The sequence below is a fragment of the Quercus robur genome, chromosome 4 (genome assembly GCF_932294415.1).
Source record: "Quercus robur chromosome 4, dhQueRobu3.1, whole genome shotgun sequence".
In the NCBI taxonomy this organism is placed as follows: domain Eukaryota; kingdom Viridiplantae; phylum Streptophyta; class Magnoliopsida; order Fagales; family Fagaceae; genus Quercus; species Quercus robur.
In genome coordinates, this window is record NC_065537.1 from 24,596,686 (window position 1) to 24,615,979 (window position 19,294).

The 19,294-nt window shown below is 34.6% G+C and overlaps 3 protein-coding genes across 4 annotated transcripts; all 3 read right to left on the minus strand.

Annotated features, from left to right (window-relative positions):
- Positions 1–301: 301 nt before the first annotated feature.
- LOC126721606 (uncharacterized) lies at positions 302–1,759 on the minus strand. Its single transcript, XM_050424654.1, has 3 exons — positions 1,534–1,759; positions 977–1,311; positions 302–520 (listed from the first exon to the last, which is right to left on the minus strand). Exons 1-3 carry the CDS (start codon positions 1,757–1,759, stop codon positions 302–304), a joined length of 780 nt encoding a protein of 259 aa, XP_050280611.1.
- A 5,656-nt stretch (positions 1,760–7,415) lies between these two features.
- Positions 7,416–9,892, minus strand: LOC126724396 (transmembrane emp24 domain-containing protein p24beta2). Its single transcript, XM_050428948.1, is given in 4 exon segments — positions 7,416–7,576; positions 7,775–7,882; positions 7,989–8,175; positions 9,680–9,892. Coding segments are annotated over 4 exon segments (642 nt in total). The 3' UTR covers positions 7,416–7,442.
- Positions 9,893–12,702: 2,810 nt separating this feature from the next.
- LOC126720939 (uncharacterized) lies at positions 12,703–18,155 on the minus strand. Of its 2 annotated transcripts, none has more exons than XM_050423870.1 (6): positions 17,748–18,155; positions 14,817–15,101; positions 14,608–14,656; positions 13,933–14,224; positions 13,560–13,629; positions 12,703–13,107 (listed from the first exon to the last, which is right to left on the minus strand). In XM_050423870.1, the coding sequence occupies exons 1-6, from the start codon at positions 18,069–18,071 to the stop codon at positions 12,919–12,921; spliced, it is 1,209 nt and encodes a 402-aa protein (XP_050279827.1). In that variant the 5' UTR covers positions 18,072–18,155; the 3' UTR covers positions 12,703–12,918. The 2 variants fall into 2 exon arrangements, with proteins under 2 accessions (XP_050279827.1, XP_050279828.1); XM_050423871.1 differs by having other exon boundaries at positions 13,933–14,221; positions 17,748–18,153.
- Between the last annotated feature and the right edge of the window lie 1,139 nt (positions 18,156–19,294).

Below are 19,294 nucleotides of genomic sequence, written 5' to 3' on the forward strand. Positions count from 1 at the left end.
CTTTAGATTAGTCACTTCCCATTGGACAATTTCATTCCAAATGATAGGAACATCAATTACTAGGAAAAGCCCCATCACATGCTTCCAATATCCTCTTGGTAAAGGAGCACACAAAATGCAAATGTTCCCTACTCTCTATATTATTTATACATAATGCACAATGACCATCCCTAGAAAAACCCCACTGCATCAGTATATTTTTTGTAGTCAACCTATTTTTCAAAGTAAGTCACTCCATAAGAGCATGTTTTTGTATTGCTAGAGGAAACCATACTAATTTCCACCACACCACTTCTATCTCTTAATTCTTTATCTGGTTCCAAGTAGCAGCACAAGTGAACTTGCCATTTGGAGAAGCAGTCCAAATAGGTTTGTCTTGGTTACCAATAGAAATGAGGTTGAGCATACTTTGAATGCTCACCACATCTTCTGATCTAGCAGGAGGCCAACACCATTCTCCTTGTTTCAAGACACTATTCACCTTAGCCTCAGTGGAGCTTGCTGCATCATATATTGGTCTCTACCCATAAGTCTAAATTAGAATACCATCAGGATGCCAATTATCTTGCATAAGAAGACCTGGCTGCCATCCCCAATCTCATGTTTTAGAAATTCTCTTGCTGTAACTCTTAGTTCTCCAACCCCATGTACTATTCTGTGGGAGTTTCACTGACCAAAATCTCATGCCCCTTAGTAGATTCTCATGAACCTAAGCAACCCATAATGAACCTGCCTTTGTGAACAGAGCCCAAATATGCTTCATGACAGCAGAAATGTTCCCATCGTCAATCCTCTTTGAGTCCTAAGCCATCCTCTTTTTCTGGGGTACAGACCTGAGCCCAAGATACCTTGTAATTTCCCCTCCCCTCTTCCAAACCCCTCCACAGAAAGTGGTTAAATTTATGTCTGTAGCTTTAATTGCTTTCTTAGGGAGGATAAAAATGCTAGACCAAGATCTTTGAATACTATAGAGTACAGATTGAATAAGGAGTAGTCTACTTGCAAATGAAAGCTTTCTGGCAGTCCAAGAATTGATCCTTGCTGTGATTTTTTCAATAAGAGGCATACAAATTGCCATAGAAAGTTTTCCAGTGATCCGAGGCATTCCCAAATACTTAACTGGAAGAGAACCAGCATTGAAATGCAATGAGGATAGTATTTGCTGCTGCAATACAGGTTTAACAGCCAAGCAAGATATTTCACTTTTGCTATGATTTACTGAAAGGCCTGACAACATTTTAAATTCTTCTAGAGCTTCCTGAAATAGTGTCAAGGATGGAATGTCTACTGCTGCAAAGAGCAATAGGTCATCTGCAAAGCATAAGTGAGTGATTTGGAGACTTTCACATCCTGGATGAAATTTAAACTTTCTTTCAGCACTTATTTTCTCCTTAACTATCTAATTAAATCCTTCCATTGCCAAGACAAAGAGATATGGGGATAGGGGATCCCCTTGTCTAATCCCTTACCACCTTTGAAATACCCTACCAAGCTTCCATTGAAGGCAATAGAGTATCTTGGGAGAGGTGATACAGATCCTAACCCAATTTACAAACTTAGGAGGACAGCCCACTGCCAAAAGACACATTAATATGAAATTCCAATTAGTGGAATCATAAGCCTTCCTCAAATCCACCTTTATAGCACATCTACCAAGACCCTTATTTCTATGATATCCCTTTACTAGCTTATGAGCGAGGAGGATATTTTCAGGCATGTTTCTGCCATTTACAAATGCAGTTTGATTAGAGTTAACCATGTCCCCAAGATGATCTCGTAGTCTAGAAGCCAGGATTTTTGTTATTACAGTGAGACTTTTTAATATTGTGCTGTTAATGCTGAAACAGACACCTTTTTTAAAAAAAGAAAAAAACAACTCATATATTAAGGGAAATATTCTTCTAACAAACCATGGTTGCTACATTATCCAAAACTAAAAAAGAAAAAAGTGAACAAACAATGGTTACATGATTGTAATTACACATTCAATAAATAAGCCACAAACAAATCTAAAAACCCTGGATGTCCCAAGCTTCCGTTCAAACAAGCGCAGAAGGTAGACTTGGAGGATGCTAGCCCCAATGAATGCTGCTGATTCAAACACTGCCTTATGTATTGCTATCCGGCTCATTGCGACATTAACCACAACATTATATAGAAGAAGAACCACGATTTTGTAGCTATTACATCACTAAGTACAAATTAAAAGTTCTTAACCAGAATGACCCCATCAGCTTTTTTTCAAATAAAAAGAGTACGCATTGTATGTTTGGAGACTTCAACTCCAATAGCCAATACATAAGAAGATGAAATTTTTCTTTATAATGTTCATTGTGTATAATTCATTTGGTTGACTGGGTTAAGTGAAGGATTACATGGAAAATAAATCCAAAAAATAACAGGGCAAAGATGTGCAAAATATCTAAAGTTCATTAATTATTGAATTTCCCACATAAATAAGCAATATAATTTTTTGTCCATCCAAAGTGTGTCACAAAAAAGTCCCAGTCAACCAATTGAATCTTTTGAGCATAAGTAAGTCATCTGTTGGGCCTCATCTACAAAAGTTATGCAATCAAAGTTCTCGTGAGATTACCATTTACTTGTAGATTTAGTAATCAACCATTCCCCTCAATTCTTGCAAACAAAATTTTAATACCTATAGAGAGATGCTACGTCTACAACATTTTTACAACAAATCACAGGTAGTTAGTTGTTATTGGTTCAAATTTGAAACTAACATTAACATTATTTTTTTTTCCTAACAATAACAACCAGTAACAACCTGCCACTTAGGATTTGTTGTGAAAATGTTGTAGACATATCATTCCTCATACCTTTATTGTCAAAGCACATACGTCCTGTTTTGTTTTGTTTTATTTCCCAATAATTAAGGCACATCAGTTGCATAAGAAGAAAATTAATACTTGGGTTTCTTAATCACATTTAAACTGGGCATCTGCTACCCTAGAAAAATAAAAATAAATATATAATCGTTAAATAAGATAATGGCTAGATTTAAGGGATTTGGAAACGACAATTAAGTGGAGAGAGAGAAAACATTCAATAAGGAGGGGGAGGGGGGAAGGAAATGACAATTTAATAAATAAGCTCTTTAGTGTTTTCCCAAGAGTTTCCATTTCCAAAAAAAAATTCCCACCTATTTATGAACACAATCTCTGTCATTCTACAACTCAAGACGACTAACACTTGTCATTTGAAGAACTTTAGGAGCAAGTGTTAATGGAAGGCTATAAGCAATTTGTGGTGAAAGTTTTTATGATCGTATTGATGGTATTCTTAGCTTTTATTGGAAGCACACAAGGGGAAATGTGTTGCTTTCGTGATCCTTGTTGCTGTCAAACTTGTTTATATATTCCACACCGTCATATCCCTCATGACATTGGCCTTACCACAGGCACCCCTATTGAAATTGGCCTTCCCCCAAATAGCCCTATTGAAATTGGCAAAAACATATAAAATGTATTAGTGAAGTATGCAATAATATATGAAATGAATGAGTAATATAAACACCTTAAAAAAACTAAACTAAACTTAAAAATGTATAAGTTTCCAAAACTAAACTTAAATAAATTTATCAAAAAATAATAATATTAAATCTGAAATTACAGGCATAAAAATCTGCTCCTTACCGGTATTAGCATTTTTGAAATTACACAGCACAAATTGTAACTTATCCTCTTAATCAAATTTGAAAAATCTACAACTACCACAATACAAATTGGGACGAATGGAGTATTATTTTTTTGGGGGGACATTTTATGTGCTTTAGGTATCCACAGTGACAAAACTACACTAAGGACAGGGAGCTATGGTTTTTGTTTAGACATGATTGGGTTTTTACACAACTTTGTTTGTACTAACAAAAAATTGTTCCAACTTCATTTAATTTGAAAACTAATTTCATTTTTTTATTTTTTATAATTCAGTAATTTCATATAACAAAAAGACAGTAATTCTACACACTTTGCTAAAAATAGCCAACTCCTCTGGTAGACTTTAGAATCTATAGAAACCTCAAAATAACAAAAATACCAACTAGCAATCCTATTACAAACAAAGAGCAATAGGTTTGCTGCAAATCATAAGTGAGTGATTTGGAGACTTTCACATCTTGGATGAAATTTAAACTTTCTTTTAGCACTTATTTTCTCCTTAACTATGTAATTAAATCCTTCCATTGCCAAGATAGAGATATGGGTCTAATCCCCTTACCACCTTTGAAATACCCAACCAAGCTTCCATTGAAGGCAATAGAGTATTTTGGAGAGTGTAAAGTTGTGATTTACAACTATATTTTATGTTGACTTTATTCCATAAAATAAAATAAAATAAAATAAAAAAGTGTTGTAAATGCAATAAATTATTTCCTTGTATTTTGTGGGATTTTATTGTATTGAGTTTAATATTAAGTTAGTGAAGAATCAAGCATGCAATGAAAATCAGTGCAATTTCGCAACTAGCTCGCAAGAAGTTCGCGAGTAAAGGTTCATACGAAAAGGCCACATGAGAAACACATGCTGGAAGTTGAAGAGTCAAGTGTCAAGCTACATTTCGCAAATACTTCGCGAGACAGGCCATCTCACGAGGTACCTGCGAAACTCTCTGCCTGGAGGATTTTAAGTTTGACTTTCTTACCCCTCACTCATACTATATATACCCTCATTACTGACAAAAGTATTAAAAAAAAAAAAAAAAGTGTGAGCTTTCAAGCTCAACCATAGGAAACCTTCCTCATCCAAACAAAATGATTGTTTGGAATGAGTGTCTCATGAGAAGTGAGACGAGAGTTGAAAGAATGAGAACTGGAGATCCACATAAATAAGGAGGTAAAAGCATTAACAACATATAATTTTCTCCCAAATCCAGTTTTGCTTTCATAGCACAACTTCCAAGAAGCTCAAGTTTCTCTTTTCTTTTGATTCTTTAAAGAGCTTGAAACTTAGAGCAATGAGGTCTTAGATGACCAAAAGCACCATAATGGTGACAAACAATGTGTTTAGGTTCACTAGGCTTTTTAGGGAGGGATCTAGCGACATGGTTTTGCTCTCTTCAAAATGGAACATTGAGGTCTTATGTGATTGATCACACCGCAATGGTGGCAAGTGGAAACAAACTTAGATCCATTCAAATCCCTAGGATGAGACCTAAACAAAGGCTTTGGCTTAAGAGCCTTTCTCTCCACCTTTTGATTTCTTTTGTGTGAGAGAATGTACATCGATGTCTTTAGAGGTAGAACTCACACAACATGATTGCAACAAATAATATCTTCCTTTTTAGCAATAGGTTTAGCAATCAAACACTTGACATGCATCTTAAGAGATTCATTTTCACATTTAAGATCATCAACAAGTTTGTTAAACAAAACAAGTTTAGCATCCAAGTCCACATTCAAACATTCAAATTCTTTTAGTTTTTCAAGAGAATATTTAGCAAGTTTCTTATACTTTTCAACCAATTTGTTGGATTCATTGAGCTTAGTAATCAAATCATCTTTTTCACAAATGAACTTGCTCAAATTCTCATGAAATTTCTTAGCCTTTTTCTTCAAGAGTTTGACGTTTGGAATTTTAACACCACCCAAAGATTCATGTAACATATCATCACAAGCATGAGGACAAACACTCACAAACACATGGCATATTACAATCAACAACATCCAAAATATGCAAAGAAGCACACAAAGCACTATCCATGGCAATAAACACAAAGGGCCAAGGATCACACTTAGGTAATTAAACAAAAAAAAAGTGTGACCGCTCTAATACCAAGTGAAATCTCAATTAGTGTGAAAACACTAATGGTTGTTTAGACCCCCAATTTTAAATTACGTCTTACTTGCTTTTACTTTAACTTAACTAAGTGCGGAACAAGAGTAAAGCATGCATTATAAACCAGTAACACTACTCTAAGCCATAAGCAACCATAATGAGCAATAAATGTAAAGCTTAAAGAGTAGGGAAGAGAAATACAAACGCAAGATAACACCAAGACGTCGAAGAGGAAACTGAAGTACTTGGCAAAAACCTCTCTGCGACTCTCCAAGTCAAAATTGATCCACTAGTGAATAAGTTGGAGTACACAAATATCAAAAAGACCCTCTAAGTATAATTTATCCAATGTACTTGAGCCCTTCAAGTTCCTGCTACCAACGAAATTCTCAGAGTCTTGTCTCTACTAACTTTCCGGATCCCACAATTTTGCTTAATTGCATTTGCCACTCAATGGCTTCTTCCAATACTTTCCAAAAGCACCAAAACTTCTCTCAACACTCAAAAAGAGTGAGGTAAGTGTTTGAGCTAAGAACTTCTCAAGGATGTATAGATGGAGAGGTAGTAGAGGAAAACCAAGAGAATTTGTGTAGATGATTGTGAGTATGACAATTTCTAACTCTCAAGTGTTTTGCAAGGGTTTTCTCTCTGAAAATGACTCCTTTCAGTTTTGTAGGTAATAAGGGTATATACAGTGTGTGTAAAGAATATAGAAAAGCACTTTTCATTTTTGCCAAACAAAGAGTTTTGCGAGTACCTTGCGAGATGGCCTTTCTCACAAAGTACTTGCGAAATGACAAGTTGGCATGACTCTTCAGCTTCTAGTTATGTGCTTCACACATGGCCTTTTTGCAGGTTCCTTTACTAGCGAGCTAATCACGAAACTACACTGATCTTCATTGCATGCTTGATTCTTCACCAATCTCTCACACTCATCCCTTAGAGTATTAGCATTGAAGAATGCTAATGTCATATCTAAGGCCTTTTTGGCATTTCATATCTAAAAAACATTTGCATCAAAAAATGGTATACCTCACTATTGCAAAAATTTTTACAATAGTGCTACAGTACAATTCTAAACTTAGAATTGTACTATAGCACTATGCTAAAAAATATATATATATATATTTTATTCCACCCCTTAGCTGAAAAAAAGTGATGATGTGAAAGAAATAATAAAGAAAGATTAAAAAATAATATTTTAATGAAAAAGTAAAATAATAGAGTTTTTGGATGTAGGGTGTATTGTAAAATAGTATGGTATAATTGATAAAGTAGTTTTTTGAAATTGTAAAATAGGATAGAGTAGCATTTTTCAATGCTGATGCTCTTACAATTAAACCTACATAAATACAGGGAAATGATTAACTGAATTACAACCAAATTTGACACGGAATTAAAACCAACAAAGACCAATTGAAAATCACAACTTTACAATGCTAAAACAGAAACCTTTGTTCAAAAAAAAAAAAAATACTAATAAATTAAGGGAAAATTTCTTTTAACAAACCATGGTTGCCATATCATTGAGGGTGTAGGCAACTTAACTAGCGAGATAAGTTACAAAACTATAAATAAAATGAAGAAGCAATGGTTACATGATATCTCGACCTTGTAATTACACATCCAATATATTGGCCATGAACAAATCTAAACCCTGGATGTCCCAAGTTTTCGTTCAAATAAGCGGCGCAGAAGGTAGACTTGGAGGATGCTAGTCCCAATGAGTGCTGCTGATTCAAACACTGCCTTATGTACTGCTCTCCGGCTCATTGCATCATTAACTGGAACATTATATAGAAAAAGAACCACCACAAGTTTGTAGCTATTACCCCTAGTACAAATTAAAAAGTCTAATCCAGAATGACCTTTGCATGTGTGTGTGTGCTCGCGCTCACCCATGAGCTTGGATTCATTATTGAGTAGACACATCATACATTCAAATTTTAACACACAAAAGAAACTAGTTCCTCAGACAGTACCTATTGCCTTGCGATCAGTCTGAGCCTCTAACCAATGTTGTTCAAATTGGATGTTGTAAAGGGCTTCCTCCAACTTTGCTATCTGTTCCAGCAAGGGGGCGAAATGCTCTGCAGAGATCAACAACAAATCCAGAGATCATTCTTCAAAAGAGCTTGGTAAAAATTAAAAAGGAAGAAGGATTATTAAGGAGTAAAAAGAAGCGAAGCCTCTCACCATCTTTTGCTTGCTGATCAAAGTATGTGAAGTGATCAACATGTACATCAAAGTCAATAGTTCCATGGTAGGGAGACTTGTTAGAGAAACAGAATTGATATAGCCCTTTCCTTTGAATTTTAAACTCAAATTTCTCACCTGTCCTATCATGAAAATCTTGAATCAGCTCGCCAGTGGGTCCTTTTATCTGATAATCTCAACATAATAAAGAAATTAATAATGACTCTTTGGCGAAGGATTACAAGGAAAAAAATCCAGTGAAATTCAGGGCAACTATGTGAAAAACAATCTCAAGTTCATTAATATTGAATTTTCTACGTGATTAAACAATATACATCTTTGTCCATCCAAAGTGTGACACTAAAAAGTGCCAGTCAATGATTTGAGTTTTTGAGCCACAAATAAATCTTTTGTTGGGCTTCACCTGCAAAGGAACTAGAAGTATCAGATGCATATGTAATCCAAGCTCTCATGACTATTTACTGGTAGATTTAGAAATTAACAATTCCCCTCAGTGATTCTACAAATGTCTGCAAATATATAATGAGTAGGACCAAGACAGCACATGAATTCATCCTTTATCCATCGAACTCAAGAGGATTTGATATATCTAAATATAGGACATATGTTCTCTAGAAGTGAAACCTTTTAACCTTCGTGTACATCGAACCTGTTCCTATTCTATATATATTCTCTTAGTCTAATTACACACTAAAAGTCCATACATGGACTCCACAAGATTTTGTTATCGTATTCCACCAACTTAGAAATGGGCATAAAAGAACCTTCAGTGACTTTTGCCTTCCGCTCTTAATTCATAAAGCGCATCAATCAAGAAAGCGTAAGAAGGCTTATTTAGAGAGCACCAAAGTCTCCACTATTAGGAATGGTGAATTTAATTAGCTCGAATACCATTATAAATTACCGATTGTCCCGAAAGCTTAAGTTAATATAAAATGATGAATTTTGTCATTAATTTAATCATTATTCTAACACTTCTTTCTTATTCAGCAGGATAAAATCAAAAGTATTAGGGTTGTATCCTTTTCCACTCATCCCACAATTTCACATCTCTCTTGCGCATTCTGGCATTCCCACAATAAGCATGAAATATTATGTTCAAGACACTAAACTCCAAACTCAACCCCAACTCAAGAGGCTCATTACTTCCCCACCATATATTACCCTCCTTACAATGCCCTACAAGGCTACAATCAACTGGGACCATAACAAGGCACAGCTCATTTCTTTTTGCTCGGACCAATAATTGTGCTTCTTCACAACTACTGTTCATACTAATAAAAAATTGTTCCAACTAATATCATTCATTGAAAAAAACAACAAAGAGTGCACCATTCACTACTGTATCCTTTTTGTTCATTTAACTTAACAACTAATATCATTTTACTCAATAAGTCAAAGTGCATATTTTCAATTGTCAACTAGTACTACATAACCATAAAAACAGAAATAGAAAAGAAGTATATGTCAGCATTCATTGTAAAAAAAAATATAAAAAAACCAGCACCAGTAATTCACTAAACATGGCAGAAAACAATCTACAAGCACAAGAATCTTCAAAAACAAGGACATATGGTAAATTATCATTAGTACACAAAAGTTTAAGCTATTAGAAAACTGTGAATTTAATCATTTAACCATAATAAGATCATGTATAAACAAATGCATACCACAAGATCAACACTGCTGTGATCGTAATGCCAAAATGAATTGACCTTAATGACAACGAAAGAAACATGAACTGTGTCCCCATCATACTGTAGATTATGTGACAATCAATCTTCTCTGTCTATCACAAACGTTATGCCTTCTGTTCCTTTTGTTGTGAATAAACACAGCACCACTATGATCACCACTGCATACCTCAGAGCCCACCATTCCATTTCTACTAAATATTTAGTTTCTAAGCTCTGGTTACTGATTTTACTACAGATAGAGAGACAGACACGAATGTTATGTTAGAATGTGTTTCTTTTGTATGAGAGTGAGTGACGATGACGAGTTCTGAGAAAACTATGTGGTCAAACCGTACGATGTCGTTTTCCTTGGCTTTGTTTAAATCCGGCGTGGCATTTTATGATTGGGTGAGGAAACAGCCTTGACCAATGGAAATATCCCATGTTGAGATCGTTACGTCTAATTAGTTGTCTTATAGATTTTTTTTTTTTTTTTTTTTTTTTTTAAGGAGTGACTTTATACACTTGTTAAGGAAGCTTGAAAAGAATCTCATCTATATTAAAAAATAGCAAAAGTTAATAAAAATTGTAGCAGTATAGGTCACGATTGTGTGGTAATTGTTGTGCTTAATCTCCCAATTAACATGTGTAATACTTTAGGTATAGCTCACAATTGGAGGTCCCAAGAAGAATTGGGTTGAGAATTGGTGGTTAGGAACGGTTGTGTATTGTCAATTGAGCTGCCTAAGGAGGTTCTCAAGTGGCCCAAATGCCCTTGAAGTATCTCCGGCTGGACTACTTCTTCTCAAATATAACGTGATATCCTCTCGTTCACTCATGTTTCTCTCCCCAGAAAAAGTTCCAACCCCTTCTCTAATGGGCTTCTCCCCTCTTATACTATTTCGTTAGTAGATTGGTAATGATGAGAATATTCCACTTGTGTGTAGGCCCTGTCATTTGCAAGATATGGGTGGCTCTTTGGGTCTGACTCTAGACAATTGTTCTAGCATGTCTAATCTCACATCAAGGGGTGGTTCCCCTTAACTTCATTACTGTAATGATTCTCAAGTAACTTGAGCCTAACATCGAGGTCCGTGCTCTTATGCTGGACTCCTCTAAGACATTATTCCTCACCGGCGTTATTTCACCTATCATAATCACTTGGTAACTAACGTGATGGTCCAGTTCGGACCTGGTACATGTGTATTGGGCTAAAGGTTGATGGGCCTCGCCCCGAGTTCAATTTGGGCCAAACTTTGTCCACCCACAAAACTTTACTGCTTTAAGTTAAAATTGACTCGACTCCATATAAAAAGTGACTCACTATGATATAAAATTTTACATTAACTTGTGCTCACATAGCCTTTAATTTATCCATTTCTTGATGACCAACTTAGGAAATTTGACCATTTGGATATGGAGGGTGTTCAATGGAGGGGATAATTGTGTCGTTTATCTTTTTGTTTTTTTGTTTTTTGTTTTGTTTTTTAGAGCAATGATAGGGATAATATAAAATTTAATGTGATAGTACATAAAATCATCCATGTTTATTAATGTTGTAATTCACTAAATCATTTAACCAAAGTTACATGACTATTAAGTACGTTATATGACTAAAAGTATACATTTATAATCTTTTGAGTTGTCACATAGTACAGGAGTAACTTTCCACTAATGTGGTTTGAAGAAAAATCTTTGACTATTTTTTTAATATTTCTTAAACATGACAAATTCTAAAATTTTAGCTTTAAGCTGCTTGAAAATTTTCATATAACTAGGTATGCTCTAATTTACGTATGATTAATAAGTTTGTAACAACAATGTAAAGTTGTAGAGTTGTATTGCTTTATATAAATTATATATGGTCTTTACGATGAATGATAAAAAATTTTAAAAGTGATTTATAAACCCTAACTGCATAAAATTTTCTTTTAAATCAATTTGGAGGAAAATTCCTCCAATCCATACATGACAATTTGAAAAACTATCCACTTATATTTTAGGTTATGTCACTTGTTTAAATAATGGAAAATGCTAAAGGTACTATAAATTTTACTACATAAAACTTAGAAACTGACATGACAATAGATATGATTAGTGGGACTTAACTATCTTATAACTGAATATTTAAATTGCCTCTATATGGTGGATGACACATCAAATAATTTATCAGTTTAATGATGTGGTAAATCCTATAGTACATGTAGCACTACTCATAAATAATTAAATGAATTTTATGATTTAATACACATAGATGGTCTTATAATAGTCATGCAATGAGTTAGAGAGTACTCCACCAACCCAATTTGAAGATGGAGTTTTTCCATATCTGCATGTACACAAAATTATGTAGTTGGAAGCGTAGTGACTTCAATGCTCAATTATGAACTAGTGCAGAGCATTTACACTCAGAAACAACACTCCTATAGAGAGGTCTAATTATTGCTTTTTCCCCTGCAGATGCCAACCAGAGAAAGCAAAGTTAATGGTAACAGAACCAAATGCACTTCTAAGCGAATAGAGACCAGCACAATATATTCGACAGAATAATCCTGAGATAAAGACAGCTATGTTTGTCACAGGAGTGCAAACAAAGATCAAATACATGAGACCAATTCCTTAAAATTAGGCGTTTGTAAGGAGAATGCTTTTAAACTCCCATGCAGGCAGTTGCCACAACAGAAGGGCAGTGATCTAAACAGACGTTTACAAAGCATCCTTGATTCTTATCTCAGGCATACAAGCTGTACTACTGCTATGACAGATTTGTTTCACATGAAACTCCAGATTTCTTTCCCTTCCTATTCTCTACAAAAATATGCACCTGGGGTTGGGGAACACGGCTCAGATTAGTACGTAAAACCTGGAAAACCTTTTCTCTTTCCACCACTTACAGTTTAGTCAATTGCAAACATTCATTTTGCAAAAGGGAACACCAAGTGATCATAGACATATTCGAACTCCATTATAAGTTCAGCCAAAAGTATCCAGATATTAGCAATAGACAACTAAAAACATATATATCAATGCACATCTTTGGATAGAAAATTGCTGAGTACATTTAGTTTCAAAAATTTGTACGCCAAAAACCCCATTTGTGAACAAGTACATTGGAATCCGAAGGCAACTACATGTGCATAAGAGATGGTGCATGACAAACTAAGTGACTCATTTACATTGATGCCAGCCTAACCCTAAGCATATGAACAAAAAACTGAATTTTAGCTCAGCAGTTACAATGCTTGATGTAGCAGTAAGATATTTTCAACATCCAAATCTAGCTTCTCACGCAGTCGCTTTTGATGATTAAAAAATTCCACATATAAATCCTTTAGCAGCTTAGCCATCTTGTGTTCTTCAGTTCCAACATGGACAACCTTTATTCCTTTGCTACTTCCAAAGCTCATATTCTGTAATGTTCTCTGCAAATTGTAAATGCCAAATCAATTAGTAATCTGAACAGTCCCCCACCCCACACACACACACACAAAAAATAATATAATGTTAAGTAGAGAATTAAATTTTGTAGTTACTGTTAAATTTAATCTTGCTTTTGTTGTTGGGGTGAGGAATCATTGTTAAGAACTAAGAGGTCATGTTGCACAAATATGTACTCGAACCAACAAAAGGCATGTAATTATGTACTTGAACCAAGTGTTCTTGCAGGTAAAAGGTGAGATTATATGCAGAGATTAGTCAAACATGCTATTGTACAACTAATTAATAATGGGGCTGTATGCCACACACATGCTGCAACCCTCTAGTGCTTCAGAGTGCAGCATATCTTTCAATACCAATATAACTGAATATGATCTATCACTTAGCAATAACATATTCTACTATATAGGCCAAAATGCTGAAATGCAGTGCTTGCCTGAGATTGGATCCCAGTCGAAGCTCTCAGTGGATTATGCCTTGTCATTTTCTCAACTATCACCCATGGCCTGCAGATTAAATAACAAATACTAACTCTATAGTGATTATACTAAATAAAATTAACCCAAAAAGCATGATAACAGGAAACAGAAAAGGGAAAGGGATCAACAATGAACCATTTGACTAGCACAGGGCATTTATTTATTTGAAGCATGGTGTAGAGCACACTGTTTTCATTTCATGAGCCACAAAAAATGTGTCAATTAGATACAAAGCAGTGCCTATGGGAAAAGAATTCAAGGAAGAAACAAAAAGAGGTACCAACCTTGAAGCTACAAAGGTGAAACTATAATGCATATGACATTACATACCTTCCCCCTGACGACATGATGATGTGCTTGGGACTATCCAGGAAATCAATTAACTTTTGAAATTCCTTTTTACTATCCAATGAAAGCACTCCCCGTGTTGATTTCTCTGAAGAAATATTTGGGAAAATGTAAACTTCAGGTGATACAGAAGTTGCTCTTTGTATGAACTCTGCAATCATTGAGGGAGACGATCCTTTATCCAGATTCTCAAGTAGTATCACATACTCATTTCCACCACCCCCAAAATCCATATCCAGTATACTACTATCTGAATGACTGCCAATCCTCTCTGCTTCAGACATACATAAACACAAAAGAAAAAATACAGAAAGAATCAAAATGGGGAACCAGTTTCTAAAACACTATTGGATACGATGGTAAACTAATGCAATTGACAAAAGGCAATTAATACTAAGGGACATTCATCTTGGACAGAATAGTCATATAAAAACAATGAGTATGCTAGGAAAAATTCAAAATTTAACTCATTTCAGTGTTATTAAAACATTCGGAAGGCCAAAGATACAAGTTACAAAAGTCCTCTGTTTAAAGGAGGATATTGCCCTAGCTAAAGCTGAATAACAGGAAAAGACAAGACCAACGGAGCCCAGGTATTTGGGATTTAGGACTCTTGAGATCAGTCTAGTTGAATCTCCACAGTGCAAAAGGACAAACCTTCAGATGAGCAGATTTTACTCACAGACCGCTTGGCACACCTTGTGTCCTACAAACAAGCATGTATTATGTCAATACTAAAAGATCATCCAAGCAATTGAGTATGCCATACAATTCTAAGTTGTCTCATTAGTCGTTTATCAGGTTAACAAAGATTTCTTTGTGCTTTCTACACAAAATGAAAGAACTCCATACATAAAGTAACCTACCTGGTTGGCAAATTGAGGAAAACTTCGCTTGAGCTTGACGTTTGGGCTACTGTCTCCTTTAGAAATCAAATCAGGGTCAGATGTCATTACAAATCTCTCCCCAGCTCTTTTAAGAAAACAATCCAACTTGGGATCTATTTGTTTACATGACTGGACTTGACAAATGTTTTCAATAGTAGTAGAAGACAAGTTTTCAGCATTTGGACCATGCATCCATATGAGGAAAAAGTTACATAAGCACTCTTCTTCTCCTCCTTCTTTACGAGCATGCGCATGATTTTCAACCTACTAAAACATGCCCATCAGATCACTTGTAAAATGACAACCCAAATATATAATTTGAGATGCAGAGAATAGGATAACCTTAACTGATACAGGAAACTCAGTTCTCAACAATGACATGTTGTAACTGTTAAAAGACAGCAAAACTGAATTGATATTTGTAGTACAATATTGTACATCAGAAACTATGTATAGGGAACCTAGCCTAACCCTATTATGATTTTAATAGAACTAGGCAACTTGTCGCACAAGTAAAGGTTTACAAAGATGAGTTGACCTGCAAGTACAGACTTGCAGATGGGATTGCAACAGATTTGGACCCAAGCGCCCTAATATATCTAATAGTAACCAACCAGCTAGAGAGTCCCCAAGGGGCACCATTTAACCAAAAATGAACTACTAATATGCACTAATCAAGAGAAAACTCCCAGGCAAACTCTTTTGGAAAGTAATTGATTAAGAAATACATATAACCAACACAAACAGTAAGTAAACCCCCAAATTATGCAAATTCACCAGCCCAACTCTATAGGTGAAAGAACAACATTGTGATGAAACATGATCAATATAACAAAATAGATTAAAAGGCAATCCAACCCCATCTGATATATGATCCACATGAGATAATCTGAGATTGTTATACCATCAAACCACATGTTCAGTGCAAGTAAATTAATATTTACATACCAGCCACAAACTAATCAAATGGATTTACCCTTTACTGTTGAGGCTAAGAGGAAAGAGCAATCTTTTCTTTGCCTATAATTCAAACCAATTTTTTTACAAAATACAATAGAACCTTGAAACTTATAGTGTCCACTCTATGATGATTGCTCTTACCTTCATTCTAAGACACCAATTTGTTTCTTTTTGTACATACGGGATTCAAATCTAGATCGCCTATTCAAGGTTCATTCCAAGACACCAATTGGTTTCTTTTTCTGTATACAAGATTCGAACCTAGTTCCTTATTCAACGACAAGAAACTTTAATAGTTGAACTAAGTGGAACCCATCAAACCAAAGTTGTATCACAATAAAGAGGTAAACATTCTCAAACTTGAATGCCACAAAGACAAAAACCACAAAGAATACAAAGCTTCCTACCCATTAACTTCCTAAAAAATATAAATTCCTAGTTAAGCTACCAAAGTTGTATCACAGTAAAATGGTAAACTTTCTCAAAATTGGATTGCAAAAAAGACAAAGACCACACAAAACTCAATTATTTCTACCCATTACTTTCCTAAATAAGCCACACACACAACAACAACAACAACAACAACAAAAAAGAAGTAATTTCCCCATTTTCCAAAAATCACATATACAAGCTCAGTTAAGTTTCCATGGACTCATCTTTAAAAAGTAAATTCAAATATTCCAACCCATTACTTCCCTTGGGAAAAAAAAGTGATTTCCAAGCCCCATTTCAAAAATCATTTATATAACAAGGTTCTATCACAAAAAAGAAGTTTACTTTCTCAAAATTGAAGTCAGGAAAGACAAATACTACACCAAATTCAAATATTCCTTCCCATTACTTTCCTTAAAAAAAGTGTAATTCCCAAAACCCGATTTCCATAATCATAAATAAAAGCTCAGTTAAGTTTCCATGCATTCATCTTCAAAGTGTAAACAAATATTATTCTACCCATTACTTGACTAGTTGAACTACCAAAGTTATATCACAATAAAGAAATAAAATTTCTCAAAATCGAATGCAGAAAAGAAAAAGACCACACAAAATTCAAATATTCCTACCCGTTAATTTCCCATTACTTTACTAGTTGAGCTACCAAAGTTGTATCACAATAAACTTTCTCAAAAATGAATGCATGAAAGACAAAGAAATACCCATTAATTTCGTAAAAAAGCACCCAAAAAAAAAATGTAATTTCCAAACCCCATTTCAAAAGTCATATCTACAAGCTCATTTCATGCCTTCATCTTTAAAAAGTGGAAACAAATATTCCTACACATTACTTTCCTAAAAAAAAAAAAAAAACAAACAAACAAACAAAAGTAATTTTCAAACCCCATTTCATAAAATCATACAATACAACCACCCCAGCTAAGTTTCCATGCAATCATTCATATTTAAAAAGTGAAATCAAATATCACAACCCATTACTTCCCCAAAAAAGCACCCAAAAAAAAAAAAATTTCCTAACCCCATTTCAAAAATCATACATTACAACAATCTCAGTTAAGTTTCAATACATTCATCATTAAAAACTGAAATCAAACATTCCTTCCCGTTACTTTCCTTAAAAAATCCAAAAAAAAAAAAAAAATACACATAAGTAATTCCCAAACCCCATTTCAAAAAATCATATAATACAACTACCCCAGCTAACTTTCCATGCAATCATTCATATTTAAAAGTGAAATCAAATATATATCACAACCCATTACTTTCCCCAAAAAAAAAAAGTAATTTCCAAACCCCATTTCAAAAATCATACATTACAGCAATCTCAGTTAACTTTCCAAGCATTCATCATTAAAAACTGATAGCAAACATTCCATCCCGTTACTTTCCTTAAAAAACCCAAAAACATAAAAAACATAAGTAATTCCCAAACCCCATTTGAAAAAATCACAAAACACAACAATCCCAGCTAGAGAGAGAGAGAGAGAAGAAGAAGACCCCATCAACGAGAGCATCATAGAAGCGAACATCGTCTTCACGGAAAGCAAAGGAGGCGCAAACGATGTCGCCTACGGAGACTTTAGAGCAATCAGAGTCTTGGACCTGTACGGAAATGGGTCTGAAGCGCTCGCTCAAGTTGTGAATGTCTCTCTTGCTCTTCAACTCGCTTCCTCTCAGAACCTTGTCGCACTCCTCCGAGAACCCACAGAACTTCACCCTCAATACGTCGCCGTTTTCCTCCGCCACCACCCTCACGCTGTACCACGCGTCGTCCACGTCCGCTCTGTACTCCATCTCCGCCTCCTCCAACCACGACGACATGTCGTTTTTCGACTCTTTCGTGTCGTTTTTTTTTTCCTTTTCGAATTTTGACACCAACCAAATTGTAAAAAAATTGTACCTTCTTCTTTTTTCTTTTCTTTTTTCTCTTTGTTTTGTTCTTTTTTTTTGTTTTTAGGAATGAAATGAACAATTTTTTTTTTTTTTTGAGGAATGAATGAACAATATGTTAGTTGCAAAAAAAATTATAGCACCACAAAAAAATGCACAATTTTAATTACAATTCTCCAAATGGCTAAATGTGATTATGAGAGAGAAAGTAATGGATACATTTGAAATTGACAGACAACTATACTTTTATGTAAAAGTTGTGAGTTTATTTGTAGTAGTAGAAAAACTCCATTTAGTGCTATGAGTGCTTTTTTGAGATAGTTTCAACTTTTAACGTCCGCTACTAATGATATCTTTTATTCAACCATCTTAGCTTTCTATTTTCGTTGATTTTTGAAAATTAGAAACTGAAAATAGTCTTTTACATGTTTTCAGTTTCCTTCACAAACTGAGTTTTGAGAAGAGTTTTCGTTTTTTGTTCATTTTGAGTTGTCAAACAAGTTTTTTAGTTTCAAAAATAAAAAATTGTTTTTAAAAACAGAAAATAAGGAGAAAAAACAGTTATCAAACATACTCTTATTAATTACTCAATTCAGAATTGCACCTTCATTGTTAATAAATTTATTTTTTCAATGTAAAAATTTTGGAAAAATGAGGAATCTTTTGTTTGTGTTTGAAATTATTTGAAAGAAGCATATGAAAATGATTTCCTTGATCATGGAAAAGAAATTACAAGGGGCTCAACCATCTTCTTCACTGAGTTAGTGTCATGTTTGGAAAATTAAGATTATACCCAGATTTTAACTCCCATTTTGATGACTATATAACTCTTACTCTTCCCTTTTGGTGGCTTCATTGTTTGATTCCTTTCCCACACTTTCGATGCCTATTTACCAATCCAAGGCTTGAGGTTTACTCTATATGTACATGTATTTTGATACCTAACATTTACCGAATTTGACTACATTTTATGCCTTCTTTCGTGAGACTCCCTTTTTTGAATTACGTTCTATCCTTATTGCAAAACATCATACTAGAGTATCACTGTAGTGATCATACAAGCACCTATCATTTTCTGTGATATTCATAGGCATTGGTGGTACTACTACTACTTCTCTTTTTCTGTGATTTTGGTCAGGATATTGTATGTCAAT

Excerpts from the sequence above, each read along its gene's own strand:
- LOC126721606 (XM_050424654.1), bottom strand. The coding sequence starts at position 1,759 with ATGGTTAACTCTAATCAAACTGCATTTGTAAATGGCAGAAACATGCCT. Across the intron at positions 1,312-1,533 it reads TGTAAATTGGGTTAGGATCT|ATGACCTATTGCTCTTTGCA; the intron begins GTATCACCTCTC and ends TATGCTTTGCAG. Across the intron at positions 521-976 it reads GACTACTCCTTATTCAATCT|AGACCAATATATGATGCAGC; the intron begins GTACTCTATAGT and ends ACTTATGGGTAG.
- LOC126720939 (XM_050423870.1), bottom strand. The coding sequence starts at position 18,071 with ATGTCGTCGTGGTTGGAGGAGGCGGAGATGGAGTACAGAGCGGACGTG. Across the intron at positions 14,657-14,816 it reads TTCCTCAATTTGCCAACCAG|GACACAAGGTGTGCCAAGCG; the intron begins GTAGGTTACTTT and ends GCTTGTTTGTAG. Across the intron at positions 13,630-13,932 it reads ATCATGTCGTCAGGGGGAAG|GCCATGGGTGATAGTTGAGA; the intron begins GTATGTAATGTC and ends TTTAATCTGCAG.